The sequence below is a fragment of the Saccopteryx leptura genome, chromosome 1 (genome assembly GCF_036850995.1).
Source record: "Saccopteryx leptura isolate mSacLep1 chromosome 1, mSacLep1_pri_phased_curated, whole genome shotgun sequence".
Classification (NCBI taxonomy): domain Eukaryota; kingdom Metazoa; phylum Chordata; class Mammalia; order Chiroptera; family Emballonuridae; genus Saccopteryx; species Saccopteryx leptura.
In genome coordinates this window covers 245823753-245846284 of record NC_089503.1, presented here as the reverse complement: position 1 = coordinate 245846284, position 22532 = coordinate 245823753, and the positions used below count along the sequence as shown (strand labels likewise).

Sequence of the window (22532 nt, the reverse complement as noted above, 5' to 3'; positions counted from 1 at the left end):
GAAAGGTACCAGGTGGACTTCCAGCAGCTGTATCTCAGTCAGAAACTAGCTCCCGTCAAATCTCAATCCTATAGATTTTGACCACCAAGCCAGAAAAGAAATCCAGCACAGGACTCACTGCGGGCCCAGGCAGGCAACTGTTTCTGTGCACAGGAGGGCACCCTCAGCGCCACACCAGCCAGCGTTGCACAGGGACAGGGGGATCTTCCCAGAATCATGCTAGGTGCGAGGTTGGCAGGAAAGACACCTCTTGGTGAGCAACCCCAAAACCATGCGCATCCCCTCATACACCCCAGCCACTCCCAACAGCTCAGGGGTCTCCAGAGACCCATACGTGTCAGAATCCAGAATGCACCAGGACACTCCAGGGCAGAAAGCAGCATTCAAATGCCCATGTCTCCAGCCTGAAGGCTGATTGCTAAGTTCAGGGCTTAATGAGAACACCAGAACTGGAACACAAGTGTGACAACCAACGTTCCACTATTCTGTTGCAGAAGGGACCAGCATTGGAAAACGGGCCAGCAATTTTTTTCCTTTTTTTTTAATGGCTGAATTTCAAAGAACCCATCCCTTACCTAGGACAAATTCCCAGAAAGGGGCTATGTTAGTGCAACAAAGAGGAAGCCTTGACTGGTCACAATGTTCTCCAGACATCTTGAGGATGAGCTCTCTTCAGCCCAGGGTGTCCACTGAGTGGGGTCAAGGACTCTGGCTATGAGAAACGACCAGGGAGAGGAGCCCTCTCCTCACCCTGCCCCACCCTCCCTGGGACGATGAGCTGGAGGCCACCATCTCCCACTCCATTTCCAGGCTGGGAGCTAAGGCACCAGGGCAGCGGGAGCTAGAGCCCGCTTCCAGGGTTGGCAGGACCCCTGGGGGCATCAGCAGACCAGTAGTTCGCTGCCCTCCACCTGCAGGCCTTTGCTCAGAAGGAAGGCATCCTGCTTGGGGTCACGACCTAGGAAGAGCTTCAGCATGATGCTGGCGTCCTCAGAGCCGCCCGGTCTCAGGATGCACCTTCTGTAGTCCAAGCCAACCTGCAAAGGGGCAGAAGGGCGAGGCTGGGCGGGGGTCCTCAAATATCCCTCCTTGGCTCCCAGAGAGCCCGGGGGCACTTGCCTCAGCATCACAGGGGAGAATATGCCAACTGTTCAGATGGGAATCCCAGAGTGAGTGTGCAAGTGTATGTGTACATGTGTGCCTGTGAATGTGTGTGTGCAGAAACCCAATACTTTATAGGACAGAGGTGGCTGAGCCTCTGCTGTGACTGAACAAAGGGCTGGAAAACTGGCCCACCCCCAGCCCCCAGCCCCCAGCCCCCAAGGGTCATAAGTAGAGCCGTGAAGGAAAAAGGGAGGGCCCAGCTCTGCCCCAGCACCCTGCCCTGCCAGGGTTGGAGCATGGACACTCAGTCCCAAGGCCAAGGACAACTGTTCTTGGTCCTAGGCAGTAAGTAGGGAGCATCACTCAAAGTCTTCCCCTCACCTTGCCACTGAGGACGCCCTCCTGCTTGAAGCGTGTGTGGAACATGTCCATGGAGTAGACCTCGCTCCACAGGTAGCCGTAGTACTGCGCGTCGTAGCCGCCTGCCAGGTGGCCGAAAGTTGCAGGCATGTTGGTCCCTGGGCAAACACATGAGGCGATCACTGTGCCTGGCCTCGTGCCTGGGCCTCCCGTATGAGAGAGGGCTTCAAAGCAGCCACATCTGAAACTACCCTACCCAAAAGGGGGGAAAATGGCCCAACACTTCCAGGAAGCAGGGGCCAGGTGACCTGGCCAGAGGACTGCAATCACTGTTGCCTGTGAGCTGCTGAAGCCCAGAAGGCTCAGCCAGAGCATTTTCAATATTGGCTGCCACCATGCCAGGGTTCAACTTCAGGAGACCCTGGGATAAGTCAAGGCTTGCCCACGCACCACAGAGTGTATGTCAATGAAATGCCTGCGGAACAGTAAATCAGTGCAACAGTACCTATATTAAATCTCAATTACCTTCATATATGTTAGTCACTAGTGTATTTGTGCTGATATATGCACATGTGCAAGTGTGCACATGCACTTAGAGGTCACAGATCAAAACCTTATCTACTGACATCTCCAGGGTACGAGATCACTTGTCTTTTCTGCACCTCCCAGGCTTTCCACAAAGCAATGTACGAGAGGGCACCCCAGGGAAGCGCAGGAAGGCGCTGTGGGGATGAAATCGACACACAGCCAGCGAGGAAGGATGAAGCTGCCCACACCAGCTGCCCCTCAGGCTCCACAGCTGGAGCCAAGGACCTAGGGATGCAAAGCAGAAGTGAGGCCACAGGCTGCCTGCTTCTCTCAGGTCAGCTGAACTTATAAACTGGCCCAACTCCCTTCACATGGCACTAGGTCCTTTTTGACCCAGAGAACAACAGAGACCCCCTAAACTCTAAGGTGGGTGGGCTCATGAACAGCTACCTGGTGTGGCTGGGACCCCAAGGATCTCCTGGCAGAGGTCAGCGTACTCCTTGGCCGGGTCTGCGGCCTTCTGTGTGTGCAGGGCTTGGTCTACCTTGGCCAGGACAATCTGGCGCAGGTTGAAGAGACCTAGTCGGGAGGAAAGAGATGGGAGGCTGGCATGGTGCTCTCCCAAGCACTCTCCTGCCGGTGGTCTAGGAATCCCTGAGGGCATACCCAGGCCTCCCAGGCTGCAGCATGGGCACCAAGAACTCCCCTCTTTTCCCCGGCCTCAGGGTCTGAAGACGGGGATGAGGGGTTGTCCCAGGGCTGGCTAGGGCCTCACTGAGGGGGCACAGTGGGGCACACCTGTGTTGGCCTGCCGGGACTTGATGAGCTTCTCCAGCAGCTCCTGGGGGATGGCGCTGCCTGTCCTGTAGTGCTGAGACATCCTGAGCAGCGGTTCCTTCTCCCACACCCAGTTCTCCAGCATCTGTGAAGGCGCCTCCACAAAGTCACGTTCTACATGCGTCCCACTGAACATGGCAAACTCTGCCTGTGTGGACAGGGCAGAGACCTCATGAATCCTAGACTCTGCTCAGCCAGCTCCTGTCCACTGGTCTTATCTGGGCACAGAGGTACACGGTACCCTAAGCACACCTGGGTAGATGGATAATATCCTGGGCGTGGGCCCTTCCTGCCCCGAGACTGTGACGTCTGGCCAAGGATGGGGACAATAGTTCCCCTGAGTGGCTTCTGGCCAACCTGTCTCAGCTCAGGATACACAGGGAGGCAGAGAACACACGTCCCGGCTGGTCACCCAGTTTCGCTCTCCCACACACAAAGGCAACATTCCCAAAAAAGCCAAAGCCTGGAACAGAGGAGCCCGATGACCAAAGTAGGAAGGTGCACTGTATTTTGTCCACTTTTGTGTGTGTGAAATTTTTTCTGAACAATGGCATTTGATCTAATGTAGCCAGAACCCAGTTCTCTAATCTGCCAAACAAGCTGTGGACTGATGGAAGGCATTGATTGTTAATCAAAATATCATGACCAGGCTCACAAGAACCTAATCTTGTATTCCCCTGGAACAGTAGTTCAGTATCTGCTAACTCGGTGTTCGTGGTGACCTCATAAAACAGACTGCTTTAAGTAATGAGAGTTAACTCATGTATATCAGAAAAGACCTGAAAAAATGAAAAGAAAATGTGACAGTCACTGGCAGAACAATGTCCCAGACACAGGAAATAATCCGTGAGCATACTGCACAGAAAGGGGACATGCACAGGACTGGCCTGGTGGTCAGAGGCAGCCAGGGGAGCACAGAGCCTGGGTGCTATACAGACACTGGCAGTGGTGAGTAGGTGGCCCTTACCTCACACCAGAGACAACATTTAACCCACAATTGGGGGAAAAATTAGTGCCTGAGGTCACTAGGGTAGGCCCGAGTCCAATATGACTAATGTCTCATAAGAAGAGGAAATCAGGGCACAGATACACACAGAGGGAGGTTACGTGAGGACATGTGGAAAAGATGGCTACACACCAAAGAGTGAGAGGCCTCAGAGAAACCAACACTGCCAACACCTTGACCTCAGACTTCTAGCCTCCAGCACCAGGAGAGTGTCAATTTCTGTTTTTGTTTGTTTGAATTTATTGATTTTACAGATTGAGGAGGGTAGAGGGAGAGAGATAGGACTATAGATCTGTTCCTGCATGTGCCCCGACTGGGGATGGAACCAGCAACCTCTGTGCTTTAGGATGATACTCTAACTAACCGAACTATCTGGCCAGGGCCAATTTCTGTTGTTTAAGCTACCCCTGTAGGGATCTGTGATAGAAAATGATACAAGAGGTACTATCATATCCATGGTCATGTCACATAAAAATCCAACATGGCAGAACCTGCCTCCAGACCCACTAAACACCAGGTGCGGGTGAAGTGCCCCTGCCCCCACCCCACCCCTCAGTCAGCCGCTCAGTTCCTGTACCCACCTGAGAGCAAAGCTGGTGCATCACATGCCCGAACTCATGGAAGTAGGTCTCCACCTCATCATGCTGCAGCAGGGAGGGGGCGTCTGGGGTGGGCTTTGTGAAGTTGGCCACCATGGCTGCAATGGCAATCTGGCGGCTCCCGTCCTGCCGCAGGCAGCCTGGCTGTAAGCCAAAGCAGGCTGCGTGCCCATACTTGCCTTCCCTAGGATGTGCAGAAGGGGTGTAGGGTCAGACGTGGCTGGGGATCTGGTCCAATTGCTGACTGGCCCAGATGGGTAGCAAGCCCGGGCTAGTCCCCAGTTCTGGCACTTTGACCCTGAGTCCCTCAATCAACTCATCTGCCAGCTGAGGGAACTAGACACACTAAAAGGCTCTCAGCAGAGCCCTGGCCGGTTGGCTCAGTGGTAGAGCGTCGGCCTGGCGTGCAGAAGTCCTGGGTTCGATTCCCGGCCAGGGCACACAGGAGAAGCGCCCATCTGCTTCTCCACCCCTCCCCCTCTCCTTCCTCTCTGTCTCTCTCTTCCCCTCTCGCAGTGAGGCTCCATTGGAGTAAGGATGGCCCGGGCGCTGGGGATGGCTCCTTGGCCTCTGCCCAGGCGCTAGAGTGGCTCTGGTCGCGAGAGAGTGACGCCCCGGAGGGGCAGAGCATCGCCCCCTGGTGGGCGTGCCGGGTGGATCCCGGTCGGGCGCATGCGGGAGTCTGTCTGACTGTCTCTCCCTGTTTCCAGCTTCAGAAAAATACAAAATAAATAAATAAAATAAAGTTATAGAAAGCTCTCAGCAGAGGAGAAGTGCTCACGTCCGCAACTGGCATGAACACTCCTGGCCCCCCACCTTCCTGCCCCAGCTCACACGCACCGGGGGTAGAGGTCCAGGTAGAACTTCCCGATGACCGTCCCTGAGGCCGTGTCCCTCACTGAGTATAGCTTCACATCTTCATGCCACACAGCGGCATGTTCCTCTAGGTCAAAGGTTAGTCCCAGCAGCTCCTGGTAGATGCCCAACAGCCCCCTGGTGACCACCTGCATGGGAAAGTACTCCTTAAGCAGGTTCTGGTCCACGCTGTAGCATGTCTCCTCCACCTGGTTCATGTAGTAGCGCATGTCCCAGGCGTTGATCCGCCCATCAAAGTCCAGGCCCCGCTTCTCACACTCGGCCTTCTTCAGCTCCAGGATCACCACCCGCTCCTGTTCCCCAAGGGGCTTTAGCTTCTGGGCTAGCTCATCTAGGGGACAGAGGAGAAAGGCAAGGCTACCTCCCTGTAGTGGGCAGCTCAACGCCATCTATGCTCATCCCCACCAAGGCCAACCCCCAACATACTGGCCTTGGCTTTCTCTAGCCATCCGGGCCCTGGTGCTCTGCATGGGAAGGATGGGCCTGAGACAAAAGACTGACCAAGGCCAGTGCTGTGTCACCTCACAGAAGCCCCAGGAGGGGTCATCAGTCTTGTTTTCACAAGGACAAAATGACAGCCACACGTGAGTCATTTGTCCAGAGCCTCATGCCCAGAAAGGCAGTGCTTGGCCAGTTGCAGGCCTTATCCTGGAGCCCCAACACATAGCCATTAGATTAGGACCCCTCAGGTCAAATACAAGGATCAAGGGAGGTATCGGGACACCCACCTTAGGGTGGACAGAATGGGGCTCTCAGAAGCACCGTCACGTTACTTTCAAGAATAGCACAAGGAGGCGAAGGAAGGCTGGTTACCTAGGAAAGTGGCTACCGTCTGGCTGGTCTTGGCCATGTTCATCTCCAGGACATAGTCAGCATGCGTGCTGAAGCCCAGCAGGCTGGATTTCTGGGCCCGAAGGGTCACCAGCTCTCTGAGGATAGCACAGTTCTCCTGAAACCAGCAAGCAAGCAGGCCTGTGGGCGCCACTGCCCCTACATGGGGCTCCCCGGTCAGCATCCCATTCCCCAAATGGTTCTCAGCAGCTACAGGGCTGCACAGGCGCCTAACACAGCTCCAGAATGTCTGCTGTCCCTCCCTCCTGCCCTTGGCCCATATCTCCACATATGTGGTCCTGTCCTGGCACATGAGCTATAAGCCCTCAGGTCTTTTCTGGAAACACAAAGGGTATGAACTGTAAAGGGTTCTGAAACCATGTGGAAAGCAGTCTAGGGCCCAGGGCTCTCAAGGGTGCTCCCGCCCGACAGGGCCTGGCCCAGGGCTCAAAGATGTGCCGTGTCTCTATCAGCACCACGAGCAGTCAACCCAGCCAACCAACTTCATGGGGCCGAACAAAATGAAACCCATCGGATTCATGTGCAAGGACGGACAGAGGCCCGTTCAGAACAGAAAACTCCCAGTGGCATGAATGATCCACAGGAAAATAAATTACAACTGGGAAGCCAAGTGGAGAGCTTCCAGTCACACGAGGGGACTCATGGCGGGTGGCCAGCAGTGCTAGTCAGCATGTCGTGTCCCCTGAGATCTGGAACTCTGCCTGCCTCTAGCTATGTCTCCCAGGTCAATTTGGGGGCCAGATAGGAGCGAAGACGAGGGGGTGCCAACCTCTGTCCAGTCCTGACTAGCCAACAGGCCTGTGGCTCAAGCTCTCAACACTCTAAATTAATTCCTGACCTACAGAAAGCAGCACACCCACATCAGAACTGGAACTCCTGGCTCTGGGATGAGACACCCCCTTTCCACCAGACATCAGTGCCACCCATGTGCCTCTTCCAGATCTACATCTCAGAGTGTGGGGTGGGAACCCCAAGTTATCTTCAGACCAAAGTAGTCTGTCTTTATTCCCAGAAAGTGGAGAACACAGGACTTTACCACATGCGTTTCCTTTTACCCTGTGACCTTCAGCCTGCAGCTCCTTTCCCCGGCCACATGAGCATCAGTGGTGTGGCAGGGAGGATAAAGGGGCCCCTTCCCAACACCCCTATCTGCCCAAGAGGCTAAACAGGAGCCGCTCAGAGGCCACAGTGGGGTGTGGACACAAACAAAAGTGCCTGTGTGGGAATGGACATCTGAGTGCCAAGGCCACGCCCAGGGCCATGGACAAAAGGTTCAGGCCCCACACAAGCTGCTGAACCGCGGAGAGCAGACCCAAACTTGAGTGGGAGCAATAAAAAAAGAACAACCTGAAGCTAAGGCAGGGTTGTGGAAGACAGTTGAAGAAAAGAGAGCATTGGGATTTTTGTGGGAGCAGATGCACGACAGAAGCAGGTTAAGCCTGGGACACAGGCTCTGACCCCTGCTCTGTGTGGCCCTGGGGACAAGGACAGAGCCAGACCTAGTGGAGTGATCTCCACCAAGCACCACCAACCTTGCTGAGGGCCTCCCTGGTCACTGGACCTAGCCCAGTAGACAATGGACCCTTTGCAGGCATAGCCAGTGAGGCAACTGTCATCAGCACTGAGCAGACAGGATAGACCCGGCACCTCCAAGTTCCAGACCAGACTGTGCCGTGGACAGAGCCCGTGACAGATTCCCAGAGCTGTCACCCTGGCACCACCTTCTCACCTCCTTGCACCGACAATTGAAGGCCTCCTCCACCTTCCTTCTGGTCTCGGGCACGTGGCATTTCTTCAGGAGGGGAAAATAGTGAGGGTACTTGAGGGTGACTTTAAATTTCTCATCCTCAGTCTTTTCTAGAGAATTCAGGAAGTCCTCAGGAAGCCCTCCTGTGAACAAATTAGGTGGGCTTTTAAAGACCAGAGCACAGACAAGGTGGGAGGGGTGGGCTAGGAATGGAAGCCAGCAGGGAGCACCCGGCCCAGCCTGCCCTCCACACACTGTCTGACTGCTCATCTCCCACCTTGAACACCAAAGGGAAGACGCCAAAGAATCACTAATTCTAGAAGTCTGCTACCATCTGCATCAGGACTCCCTTGGGGAAGGAAAGCTATAGTCTGCTGGACCCTTGGACAGGGTGGGCTTCCCAGGGCTACAGTCTCTTTCTGTGTCCTTTTTCAATAAGCAGCACCACAACAAACAGAACCTACCTGGCAGCTCTGACTATGCCCCACTGGGCAGCACCCCCACAATCCCAGTGGCCCACACTGCTGCGACAGCCTCCCACCTGTTCCTGCTTAGTCCTTCCATGACAGAAATCTGAGTGCATTGTTCTCAGACTGAGCACCTTCAGGGCTCCCACCTCATGGGGAAAAGATGGAATGAGCCTAGAGCATCCTGTGTCAAAAAGAAGGTACTCGGCCCTGGCCGGTTGGCTCAGTGGTAGAGCGTCGGCCTGGCGTGCAGGAGTTTCAGGTTTGATTCCCGGCCAGGGCACACAGGAGAAGTGCCCATCTGCTTCTCCACCCCTCCCCCTCTCTTTCCTCTCTGTCTCTCTCTTCCTCTCCCGCAGCCAAGGCTCCACTGGAGCAAAGTTTGCCTGGGCGCTGAGGATGGCTCTGTGGCCTCTGCCTCAAGTGCTAGAAAGGCTCTGGTCACAACAGAGTGACGCCCCAGATGGGCAGAGCATCGCCCCCTGGTGGGCATGCCAGGTGGATCCCAGTCAGGCGCATGCGGGAGTCTGTCTGACTGCCTCCCCGTTTTCAACTTCAGAAAAAAAAAAAAAGAAGGTACTCAAATATTAACAGGAACATGGCAAACTTGAATTGGCCCCTTGAAGTCAAATTGAAACAATCTGTGCATCAGTGTAAATGATGACAGCAGTAGACTATAACCCATTGACTAAAACAAGATCTATAGTCCACACTGACATAGATTAATCAATAAACAAGTGGGGGAAGGGAAAGCTCTGATTTATGAAAAAATCAACTAACAAAGAATAATGGAGTTAGACCAGTGGTTCTCAAAGTGTGCACCAGGGCACACTGGTGCGCCCTAGAAGATTTCCAGGTGTGCCCTATGGTATTCCAGAGAAATATGTGCCTGTTGGGGACCAAAAAACCAACAGGGTTTTTGGAGTTTAGATTTTTGGGGGACAGAGGTGTGAGGAATTGGCTGTAAGCTGACACTCTGCCCAACTGCCCACCTCACTTGCCTGATTAGGTTGCAAAAGGCTGTTAAGCTGTGGTGCTGGATTGTTTATATTACCCTCCATGTTCCCCAGAAAGACTGGAAGCAAGTTTCTTCTATCCTTTGTTTGGTATAAAGTTAAGATGGTATGTATGGTGGGGTTTATCTGCACTTGGTAAAATTCTTGGGTTGCCTTAGAAACATGATCAAAGATCTCATTGATTTGCTAATGGACCACTTTGCCCTATAAATAAAGCAAGATATGCCTGACCAGACGGTGGCACAGTGGATAGAGCGTCAGACTGAGATGCAGAAGACCCAGGTTCGAGACCCCAAGGTCACCAGCTTGAGTGCGGACTCATCTGGTTTGAGCAAGGCTCACCAGCTTGGACCCAAGGTTGCTGGCTCAAGCAAGAGGTTACTTGGTCTGCTGTAGCCCCATGGTCAAGGCACATGAGAAACAATCAATGAACAACTAAGGTGTCGCAATGAAAAACTAATGATTGATGCTTCTCATCTCTCTCCGCTCCTGTCTGTCCCTATCTATCCCTCTCTCTGACTCTCTCTGTGTAAAATAAATAAATAAATAAAGCAAGATGTGGTTTTTTAGCACACTTTGTTCTTGCCAGCAGCAATTACAGGGCCCTCTCAACCCCATATTTTCTTAATTCCTCACCATTCCCACTCAGGACCTGGAATTACTAGCTGCACTGGTTTGTGGCATGTGCCCAGATATAAAAATAAATATAGTCACTCTATTATACCATTTCATTACAGGAATACCGCTCTTTTTGTTAATACATCATTATTATATTTATTATTAACACATCATTATATTATTTTTAGATAAATACACCCAAATAAAATGGATAGATTTCTCAAAAAGAAGCGTGATATTGAAGAATCCAATTCTGGAAGTGGACAAAAGTTAAGTGTAAATAAAATAGGACTTGAAGGCTGATGGCAGAATTTAATTTATAGTATTTTCCATCACTTAACACTGAACAATATGATTGGATTAGAAACCCATTCAAGGAAGCTTCAAGTGATTTTGGTTTAACATTAACAAAAGAAGAACTGGCAGCTATATCCACTGATTGTGGATTGATGATTAAACATGAGGAATTGTTTCTTGAAGCCTTTTGGATTTCTATAAAAGAATATGTAGCAATATCTAAAAAAGCTTTGAACATTTTACTACAATTTTCAACATCCTACTTATGTGAATTAGGATTTTCTACCCTCAACACAATTAAGAGTAAAAATGAGAGGAATTCTTCAATGTATTGACGAGAAAATGAGAGTTTGCCTTTCAAATATATGCCCAAACATTGAAGAAATCGCTAGGACACATCAGGCTCATGTTTCTCATAAACACAAGAATGAAAAAACTTAACACATTTGTGCCGGGACCTGCCTAATATACTAAATCTTACTAAGAATGTATCTAAAGAGATAACTTTTTAATAGTTTTTTTTTAACCCCTTTTTTTTACGAATTCTAAAAAGTATAACTCAAAAAATGTAACATAAAAATGTTTTTTAATGTCAGAATAAATTTAATTTTGTCGTATTTATTACCATAAAAGCATTCTTGGACTTTATATTTTTTATTTAATATTTGACTTAATTATTATAACATATTTCTCAGAAATTTGTACACAGTGCGCCTACAATTATTTGTAGGATTTTAAATGTGCCCCAATTTCAAAAAGTTTGAGAACCACTGAGTTAGACCGTCACTCATGGATGCTATAACTAGTGGGTGGAAATATGAGCAGAGGCCTCAAATCTTCTCTCAAGAAATTATTGATCATGAAGGGAAAATTGGTAACATTACAATGGCAACACTGGACAGATAATCACCTAATCAACTGATTAAGATTAATATTTTAATCACAAAATTCATATCTGAATCAGAAAAAGGACACATATATAAAAAAATACATTGTCTGTATTTTTTGTAAAATAACACCAAGTATCTCTTTTGCAATAAGAAAGAAAATGTAAACAAGTGCCACAATCTTGCTCAGCCAGACCTGTAGACAGGGCCAAAACATGCCAGGCTGGCCAGACATGTTCCGGCCACCACCACTGCCCCGCCCAGCAAGACACCGTGTCTGAGGCCAGGCAGGGCGCACAATCACCTGCTTCATGAGCAAGGGATTCCAGTTGCCCACATAGGAATCAGGTCCAACTCAGCAGGACCCATGGCTAGACAGATGCCAAAGCAGACCCACGACAGTGTGGGTGAGCAGGTTCATTCACTGAATTCCAGAGAATCAGGATTCTCCTTTGGCCAGGAAACATGGCCACTGGCCTTAATGTCAGGAGCTACACAGTGGGACTCACTGCCTCGGACACAGGGGGAACTGAATGAGAATGAGGGGTGGCAGAGTGCAGTGGTGATCAGTCTGCAAGCACTTTTTCTAGAAAACATGGCCATGGGTCTCTATGTAGTACAGCCAGCCTCAATGAGGACCCTATGTCCTGGCCTCCTCTAAGGCAAAAGCTACTGAATTCAGAGCCAGATCTTATGTAATATGATGCTTCCACACAACTGGTTAGGATACACGGTGTTCTTGGAGCCCCTCATAGTTTGCAGCACTGCCACTGGAATGGAGTTCTCAAAACTGTCAAAGTTGGCAAAGACAGGAAAAGTTTCCAAAGGCCGAAGAACTGCTCTATAGGAAAGCAGCCTGACAAGACACAAAAACCTAGTGGATCCCAGATGGGAGAGAGAGAATACCATGGGGAGAGCTGATGTGAGGAAACCTGTCTGCACTCTCAGTGACACCGATGTTGTGTTTCCTGAGTGAAAGTTTACACTGATGATGCAGAAGAGCATCCCTATTCCCGCAGAATTGCCACGAGGCCAACAAGAAACTCGCAGAGGTTCAGAAACAATACACATACACATACTGACACGGAGGGGAAGCTGAGCACTAGCAGCAGAGGGCCAGGTGAAGTGCACAGGGCTTTCCATGGCGCTACTCCTGCAACTTTCCCATGACTGAATTTTCTCAAAATAAAACAGTCAGGAAAAGAGAAGTAGAGAAAAGAATAAAAACTGGAAAGGATGCCTAAGCCCCAACCCTTCAAAATTCCCACGTACAGCCAGGCTTGAGAACTGCTGATTCTATGTATCCCCTTCATTTTGTACGAATTTTTAAAACTAAAAATAATATAGGGGTGGGGTGTAAATCTTAGAGGTGACATTTCAGCTGACTCAGTGGTAAGGATGAGACTGCAACCTGCCACTCTCACATCCTTGCCCAAATCCTGCCATAGCCTCAGGACATTTTCTATCAGGGTCAGAATCTCAACAGATAGACCATGGCCCTCTCCAAGTTAGGAGCTAGAACCTTGGATTCCAAAACACTGAGAGATCTAAGTGAAAAAACACCCTTGCCTGAGTGCTCAAACGCCTCGGCCTCCAAGGGAGGAGGCCGAGCCCCTGGAGGGTCTCCCTGAGATGGTGGCTATTGATGTGACTATCTTCCCTCAGAATCTGCCACATACCCAGCTCCTCTCGTGTAAAGGGCAGGAAGGTTGTGTCCTCGTTCAGGTTCTTATTGAAGTCAATGCACAGGAGACTCAGCTTCTTCTTGATATTTTTGATTTTCTGAAGAAGAGAAGAACTGTGAGAGGAGGGGGGCACCACCGTTAAGACCCCCCCACACACATACACACAGAAAAGGCAGGTGAGGCATTCAGCACAAGCACCTGTCTGCTGTACAGAGCAACCTCATGATCCAGGGACTCAAGGGGTGTCCTCATCTGTTTGGGTCCCTGGACAAGAGCCTCTGGACCCTCCTACTAAGGAATTACCCCCCGAGTCTACAGCCTAAGCTTTTGGACATCCTAACAGAGTTCAATGTTCATCCTTTCAGGGTCCACCTTATTTTCAGAATTGATTAAAAACTGATCCATCTGGGTGAGGTAGTGATGCAGGGACACAAAGGACGTACCTGGGCCCAGAGTGTGAGTCAGTGGGAAACCCTAGGGCTGAGAGGAAACAGGCATGAAGGCAAACACCGCACTTATCAACCACAGGACTGGGAGTAGGTATTGCCCTCTCAGCCTCAGTTTCCAAGTGGAAGGCAGGGGACACTTGTCTTCTGTGATATTGTCACACAGTAAAAAATGTGTACCTGGTCTTGTACAGGTAACAACTTGGACTGAAGTAGGGGCAGTCCTGTGGAACCTGGTGCCCTTTTTGAATAGTCAAAGTCCAAACAGTTAATGTGCAGGACACTCAGTCAGTGTCAGAAACTTCCTCCACATGGGATTCTCACATGTCTGGTCTTGGTCCTGTTCCTTACACACAGCTCCTAAAACCCTTGGAATCTCCTAAGTGAAAAAGCAAGTTAAAGAAGTCCAGGGGGACAAAGTGACAGGAGCCCCTTGCACCACACCTGAGTTTATGTTAATGAGCCCACTGTAGAAATCCCCAGAACCACAGAATAGTTCGAACTTTTCGTCCCATCCCATCCCTCACCTTCTGGGTGGGGAGGGGGCCTGGAGGTTGGAGACTGAAACCTGCCCCAAGGGCCAATGACATAATCATTATGCTTATGTAATGAAGCCTCCCAAAAGGTTAGGGACTCAGAAAGCTCCCAGAATCTAAGGAGGGGTCATGGGAATCTCCAATTTATAGTACAGGTAACAACTTGGACTGAAGTAGGGGCAGTCCTGTGGAACCTGGTGCCCTTTCTGAATAGTCAAAGTCCAAACAGAGTTAATGTGCAGGACACTCAGTCAGTGTCAGAAAGTTCCTCCACATGGGATTCCCACATGTCTGGTGTCAGAAGGGAAGATGTACTGTAGCTCTGTACTGAGGACGCGGGAGACACAGGAGTGAGTTTTTCCTTAACACCACTGTACCACTCACGGGGACAACTGAATAAGGAGGGATGTGGGGAGGTGCCCAATGCGGCCTGCACTCCCTCCTTCGCTGAGGGAGCCCCACAACCCAGGACAACTGAGAGCACAACAGGTACAAAGACAGCACTCCCACCACAGAGTTCAGGCAGCAGAAAGATGGCGTCCTGCCAGCGGCCAGGCCCACCTCCCACCCCCCAAAGTCAGCACTCACTTCTTGAGTCTCCTCCGGCAGGTGGAGCCCATTCCTCCGGCCAAGCTTGATCAGCCGCTCCAGGTACCGCATTGCCTCTGGTCTCAGCGAGTCCTTCTGAACCTTTTCCTAGAAAAGGAAAATCAAAGTTCAGTTTTCAGTGAAAAATCGTGACAGTGCCAAAGGCGGGAGATAGCAGAGAGACTGGCTCGCGAAGATGTTGCTGAGGTAAGGTAAAATAGTGCAGCTACTCTGGAAAGCAGTTTGGTGGTTTCTTGAAAAGAGAAATGTACTATGATCATATGACTCAGCAACTGCCCTCCTGGGCCTTTATCCCAGAGAACGAAGCTATCAGTCCACACGGAGACTGCACCGAGATGCTCGCTTACTGCCCAGCACAGAATGAGAGCAGCCCAGATGGCATGCAGCCGGTGAGCTCTTCCATAGCAATAAGGTGAGTAGCAATATCCTGCTTGTAAGGTTGACTTTGGTTCCGTAAAATGTTACTGTGGAAAATCAGACAGTGTAGAGGAGACCACTTTGAATCATTTCTCACAACTGCATGTGAACCTTCAGCTGTCTCAATAAGAACTTCAACTTTAAATAAACAATACAGCTTGTGCTTCCCCAGGCCTGTGCCTGCACATGCACAAAAGCGCATAGGAGTGTCTTCCTGGTCCTGAGGCCGACATGTCAGCACACTCGAAGGGAACGAACAAAGACATGGTAGATGCGGGAAAGTGTAAGGAGGCCTAGGCTTTTCATTTTGTATTTTCATTTACCTCCATATGTCTTTGATATTTTTTAAATGATTTTTTAAGTTGTGGTAAAAATAGACATAAAATTTACCACCTTAACCACTTTCAAGTGCACACAGCTCAGTGGCACTCAGTCATTAATACTGCTGTGCAGCCATCCCCACCATCCGTCCCCAGAACTCTTTTCAGCTTTCTGCCTTTTAAAGTCTGAGGAGCAAAATGGTCCAGTTAGAAGAGGGGTCAGGCCTGACCAGGTGGTGGCACAGTGGATAGATCGTTGGACTGGGGTGCAGAAGACTCAGGTTTGAGACCCTGAGGTTGCCAGCTTGAGCGCGGGCTCATCTGGTTTGAGCAAAAGCTCACCAGTTTGGACCCACGGTCGCTGGCTCCAACAAGGGGTTACTCCTTCTGCTGAAGGCCCGTGGTCAAGGCACATATGAGAAAGCAATCAGTGAACAACTAAGGTGTCTCAACGAAAAACTGATGATTGATGCTTCTCATCTCTCTCCATTCCTGTCTGCCTGTCCCTATCTATCCCTCTCTCTGACTCTCTCTCTGTATTAAAAAAAAAAAAAAAAGAGGAGATGTCAGCCGACTGGCACCCCGGGAGAGACAGCCCTGCCCCCAGCTCTCTCCCTCCCGCCTGCCCAGGTCCTCACAGCATCCTCACCTGCAGCCAAACGATCCTCTGGTACACGTCCTGCCTCATACTCATCTCCACATCAAACTCAGACAGCTTCTTGTCTGCCTCTGTGCTGGCCGTCCGAATGTCCTTGGATGGGGAAACATGCTGAGGGAAGTCAAGGATATTCCTCTGAACTAAAATAGGGAGACAACGGGACAACTGTGAAAATGGGCCCCAGATGGAAACTGGCAAGTGCTGGCATCATGCTCCAGGCATAGAACTCATCCGTTTGCCGATTCATCCAGTGAACCTTCTCCACACTGGGCCCCAGGCTGGCCTAAGGGATCTCACAGTCCAAACAGAAACAGATTTAGCTTCCAATACTCCAAGCCAAGGAGGACTGCAACAGAGAAGTATGATGAGACCAGGAGGGGCTGAAGGGACTCCACTCTAGAAAAAGAGCCAGAACTCCTGATGACTCTATTTTGAATTCGCAAACAATTTTATAATTTACAGACCACATTCACACTTTGTTAAATAGAGAAACAGCAGGTGGCTATAACAGTGTAAGTTTTAACACAGACCCACATGACCCAGCAATTCCATCCGTAAGGTGCCCACCCATGAGAAATGAAAACACATGTCAACACAGAAACTTGTGCACACGTTTATAGCAGCAAGATTCATAAAAACCACACAACAGAAACAAGCCAAACGTCCACTGACAGATAAGTGGATATACAAATGTGTTCCATCCACACAGGAGAATATTACTCAGCCATAAAAAGGACTGAAGCATGGACACTACAATATGGATGGACCTTGAGAACACAACATTCAAGGAGAGAAGCCAGACACAAAAGGCCACGCAGGGTGTGATTCCATTCATGTAAAATGTCCAGAACAGACAAATGCAGAGACAGAGAGTAGATCAGTGGTTGCTAGAGGAAGGGGAAGGGACTTCTTTTGAGGGTAACAAAAATATTCTAAAATTAGATAACGGTGATAGTTGGACAACACTGCAAATATACTAAAAACCACTGAAATGTATGCTGTAAATGGGTGAATTACATGGTATGTGAATTCTGTTTCAAAAGAGTACTTTAAGAAAAATAAAACACACTTTGCATTGGAGAAACCTGAATTCAAATCACAGCTTGGTCTCTTCCATGGTTCTGGGCCTATGAAATGTCCTCAGGTCTGGGTATATCTTACTGCATCATGGAGACTTCTCAGGGCAGGACAAGGACTGATCTGCTCAGCTGACTTGTATTAAACAGGGGCCTGATGCTGACTGCCCAAGAGAGAACAGTGGAAAGGACAGAACCAGCCTCTGGGTTTGGAATTTTCATACTGATATGCACCAAGTGTTACATCAAAACAGTGCAGAGAGGGAGCCTAATCTAGGCAGCTGGCATGGGAAGAAGGGGCCAGGGAAGGGGCTCCTGTGATCACAGAGCACTGTGACATCCAGCAAAGCAGAGGGTAAAAAGAACTCCGGGCTGAGAGGGGAGACGGTGAGCAGTGCAAGGCCATGTGGCCAGGCAGAAGCCCAGGGAGGGGGAGGAGGGCCAGCAGTGCAGGGCACTGAAGGCCACATCCAGGACTCTGGCTCCACTCCGAGAGCTTTGAAGAAAGGCTTTGAAGAAAACAACAGGAGTGCCACGAGTCAATTTTAGTTTTCCTTAAAAATACCTGGGCTACTGAGTGGAGGAAAGGTGGAGTGATGCCTGAGAAGTGGGAGTTAGCATACCCTGACCTTCGAGTATCTCCTGTGAGAGAGCAGAGGGGGAGACTGAGGCCCATCTGCCCAAAGTGGAGAAAGAGAGGCAGAGGTAGAATACAGAGCACGGCCTGCAGGCCCTCCCCCCTCGGCCCACCCTTCAGCACCAGCAGGGCTGACATGGCGAAGCCCCTGAAGGCCCTCCCCCCTTGGCCCACCCTTCAACATCAGCAGGACTGACATGGTGAAGCCCCTGAAGGCCCTCACCCCTCGGCCCACCCTTCAGCACCAGCAGGGCTGACATGGCGAAGCCCCTGAAGGCCCTCACCCCTCGGCCCACCCTTCAGCACCAGCAGGGCTGACATGGCGAAGCCCCTGAAGGCCCTCACCCCTCGGCCCACCCTTCAACACCAGCAGGGCTGACATGGCGAAGCCCCTGAAGGCCCTCACCCCTCAGCCCACCCTTCAACACCAGCAGGGCTGACATGGCAAGGTCTCAGGGACACATGAGAATCCTGCAGCAGGGATTATGTATGGATGGTTCCCAAGAAACAACTTTTGCTAGAGATTTGGGGTCAGGGATTTCCTGGCTCAGGATGCTCTGCCTTGAGACTTCCGTTGATCTTTTGTCCCTACACTGTCACCTTCTACATAGGACGCTCCAGGAAGCAGATGTTGTACCTCACTCCTCCCAAAGGAAGCAGACAGACCCCAAGGAAGAGAGAAGGAACCAGCCGGGGGATAGCATCAGGTTACCCAAAACACGGGGAGGCCTCAGGGAGGCAAAAAGCAAGGTGGCCAAGTTCAGTTCTGAGAGAGAAAACAAATACCCCTTGGGACTAAGAAAGGGGTGAAAGGCTCCAGTTTCAAGGCAGGCACCTGAGCTGGCTCTCAGAGAGCAGTGCCGTTGTCCCCTCTGGGCCCTCAGATGACACACTTGTGAGGACCAATCATGCCAGATGGCCCCATGGAGCAGGGTGCGCATGGGAAAGGGGCCACACCTGTCAGTGCCTTTACCCTCGTCAAAGCCTTTACCCACCATGATCCTAGGGCAGTGGTCGGCAAACTCACTAGTCAACAGAGCCAAATATCAATAGGAGGTTGTTGCTGGGTTCTTTGGCAGTAGTGGGTTTAGGCCAACAGAAGCCACAGAGATGCGCATGTGAGGGCCTCCTCGTCCAGGGCTGTGATTTAGCTGATGCTGAGCTGTGCATCTCCTGCATGTGGCACGCGAGCCGTGGGTTGGCATTACCCACGGCCCTAGGGGATGGGTAATGCCACCCCACGGTAAGGACCAAGGAGCCCGATCCAGACTTACCTGTGTAGGACACCTCCACATCAGCCAGCGCCTTGAGTGTACTCTCATAGGACACATCCTCGAACTTCTGGGAGCCAACCTGGTCATACACGCGCTTGGTCTGCTCCATGAGCTCCAGCGTGAGTGCCCCTATCTGCTGGGCACTCAAGTCCCATCTCAGGTAGTTCACCACAGAGCAGGGGGCTGCCGTGTCCAGGGCGTCTCCTGCACAGGCTACACAGAAGACAAAACCCCACACGGAGCATTGGCTTCACGTCCAAAATTAGAGTCAGAGTAATGGGGGGTCGGCGGGGTAGAGGGACAAGAGAGGTCCACTGCAGATGAGCAAGGTCCAAGGGCTTCGTGGGAATGCACAGGTTGATCAGTCCTCCAGAGCAAGTGATTCTGCCCCCCAGGGGATATGGATGATGTCTGGGGACATTTGTGGCCATCAGGACTGGGGAGTAATGTTCTTGTATCAAGTAGTTGGGGGCCAGGGATGCTGTTCAACACCCCACAGTGCCAAAGACAACCCCCCAGAGAGTGACCCAACCCCAAATGTCAACAGTGGTGAGGTGGATATTTGGTATATACCTGCATTTCACACAAAGAATAATTTGATTACAGGATGCAACTCCTGACCTCTCTGGATGTAACATATGACATTTGTACTGTATTACCTTTCTAAAATAAGAGGAAATCCTGATTACTGAAACATCCCTATCCTGCGAGTTTTTGGATAAGAGACTGTGGTCTGTACTAACAGCAGTCACTAGACAACTTCCATATGATGTTCAGAGTATAAGATGTTTTGTCTTCTTCCCCTCTCTGAATTCTCAGTCAGTTATGTATTCTACATCCCGTTTACCTGTTTTATGGGGGGGAGGGGGATCCTGAGATTTGGAGAGCTCAAGTCTTCTGCCACAATGATTCCACAGCCAGCAACTGGTAGAGGTGGGATTCATGCCCACAGTTTGATTCCGCTCTCACATTGTGAACTGGTATACTGTACTCACCCTACCTTTTAAAATCTGCACATCTGGTTGTCAGGTTTTCCTGTCTCCTTCCCAGGGCTCTACCATACACTAGGGATTCAAGTTCAAACTTTTCATCAGAATCTACACCTGCCTATTTTACTTCAACCCATAAGCTAAGAGTGATTTTATGTGGGAGGTGGAGTGTGGCAGCCAAGTCTGAACCATGTACCCTCTCACAGGGCATTTTGCTGACCCCTGATCTATGTTGTCCAGACTCTACTGGGTCCTGCATGGCATGTTAGGTTTTGCTGGCTGGTTTTGCTGACTGCTCTGTGTGCAGTCACACTGGCCTTCTTCAGCCTCCTGGGACTTCCTGCAGGTTGTCCTTCTGCCTTGAGTGTCTTGACGTGCCAGTCTTCCTTTTCACATTCCTTTCTCAGAGAGGCCTCCCTCTATGGCTTTCCTATAGCACCTATAGGTGTGGAAAGGCTATACCTGTCTCAAATTACTTGTTGAGATCATGAACAGAGTGGGTGTGGAATGTATAATAAACAAGAAGCTGCTCCAGGAATCACTCAGCTGTGCCTCATTTTCCCCTTCTGGCCAGCAGTTGAGAAGGGCCAAAGTAGTCCTAGATACCCGCTCTTGTGAACACTGGGGACCTTTAAGGGTGTTGCTGGCTTGGACCTATGTTATCTTTGAGGTAGGGTTTTTGAACACCACTATTAACATCGGGGGTTGGGTCATTCTCTGGGGTGGGGCCTGCCTGGACACTCTGGGGCACTGAGCAGCAACCCTGGCCTCCCATCCACGCTATGCCAGGAACATCTTCAGATATCGCTCAGGGTCCCATAGAGTGTACAATCATCCCAGCTGAGGACCACTTATATACACTAAGAGAAAAAAGGAAAAGGTTTTAAGTCAGCACAGGTTAGATTTTTTGGCCAAAAGACTGCTGCAAACTTAGGGAGACTCTTTCTGTTTGCAGGTTATTTTGGATTTCAGAAGTGCCAAAAAGGGATTGTGGGTCTATATTAAATTTGGTGGTAAAGAAGGGCTCCAGGAACACAGGAAAGGTGGGAAATCCAAGTGAGCTAGAAATGTCAGAGAAAAACCTCTCAGAGGAGCTAGGATTTTAAAAATCAGAGCAGACACATTCATTCCATAAATATTTACTGTTTACCACCTTTGTGCTGGGTCCCCAAGCTAACAATCCTGCAGCGAACAAGACAGACAACATTCTCTACCTTCCTGACCCTCTTCACCATAACCCTAGTTGTAATTATTATCATTAACACAATTATCATCATTACTATGGCAATATAATGAAGAAAGAACTGGAGAAGGACAGGTGGGCAAGGGAAAATTCCAGGAGGCACCAAACAACCTGGATGATTTTCTAAAATACAGTAAACAGGTCACATCATTCGTCTAATGAAAACCCTTCCATTGTACCCGTTTGCCCTTGAAATAAGAGCTGTGGTCAAAATGACTTATTACTCTCCAAATGCACTACCCATGTTCCAGTCTCCTGGCTTTTGCCCTCTCGGGGACAGTCCTCCCAGAGGTCTTGGCAGGACAGCAGTTTCTTCCCAACGAGTCCAGGCTGAAATGCCACCGCCTCCCCGTAACCCTCCAGGACTGCCCTCTCTTTAAAAAAGCGCCATCAGCCTTGGCACTAACCACGCTCTAAAGCCTTGGCTTGCTTCTTTGCTTGCAAACCATCTGTCTCCAGCTCTGGAACTCCTTCTAGAACTCACGTCCTCTCCCAGAGTCCACCCCAGGGCCCGGGCCGTCCGTAGTAAAAGCGACATGGAGTTGGCTGAATGAGTGAAGCACTGGAAAAGCTGGTTCATTCATTCTTCTACTAAGGGTACAAGGTTCCAGGCTCGCCGAGCCCCAGTCACTCGAGGGCTCCGCTCTTAGGCCCAAGGCACGAGGGTGCAGGGGACACCCAGGTCCCGCTAGCGGGGCCGCACCGAGGGGTGGCCGGTACCTGCAGGGGTCTTCATGGCGGTCGGGTGTGCACCGCCGGCCTCCCTCTTCACCTGATCCCGGTCGGGTCGCCTCAGTTACCCCGGCCAGCCGCCTCCGTCTGCTCAGTGGATGCCGCCGTCGCGACTAAGAGGCCCGCGGCCGGCTTGTCTGCTGAACGCTGGGAGGACGCGTGCGCCGGAAAGTAGGGCGCATGCGCGCTTCAGCTCCACCCACACTTCCGTACTGCTCATTCCACCCACACTGACCAGCTCCACAGCCTTCCTTGCGGGTCATCGGAGACAGACACACAGACGGAGACAGACGATTTGGGGCTCTATACCAGTACTTCGCCTGGTCTTCTCCCCATATTAATTTGGACCTGCCTCCCTTCTACTTTAAAAACAAACAAACAAACAAAAACCCAAAACAGAAACCTGGCAGGGTAGCTCAGTTGATTAGAGCATCCTCCCCATACAACCCGGGTCAGGGCACATACCAGAATCAACCAATGAACATATAAGTAGGTGGAACAACAAATTGATATTTCTCTCTCTCTCATCAATAAGTGAAAATTAAAAGAAACGAAAGCATTTAAGTATCATAGAGAAAGCCTCAATAAACGGATCCAGAACTTCAAACAGTAGGTGTTTTGGAACAATGCCGTAATCTGACCTGTATCTAGTGTTGTCCGAAAACAAAATCTTGATCCTTCTAAGCCTTAGAATCTAAGGCATCCAGAAAGAAAAA

At 50.4% G+C, this 22532-nt stretch overlaps 1 protein-coding gene across 1 annotated transcript; it reads right to left on the bottom strand.

Annotated features, from left to right (window-relative positions):
* Positions 1-512: 512 nt before the first annotated feature.
* Positions 513-21970, bottom strand: THOP1 (thimet oligopeptidase 1). Its single transcript, XM_066343185.1, has 13 exons — positions 21805-21970; positions 18853-19065; positions 15857-16005; positions 14450-14557; positions 12874-12976; positions 7892-8052; positions 6124-6259; positions 5275-5641; positions 4417-4618; positions 2791-2977; positions 2443-2571; positions 1486-1622; positions 513-1037 (listed from the first exon to the last, which is right to left on the bottom strand). The coding sequence occupies exons 1-13, from the start codon at positions 21818-21820 to the stop codon at positions 882-884; spliced, it is 2064 nt and encodes a 687-aa protein (XP_066199282.1). The 5' UTR covers positions 21821-21970; the 3' UTR covers positions 513-881.
* Positions 21971-22532: the final 562 nt, after the last annotated feature.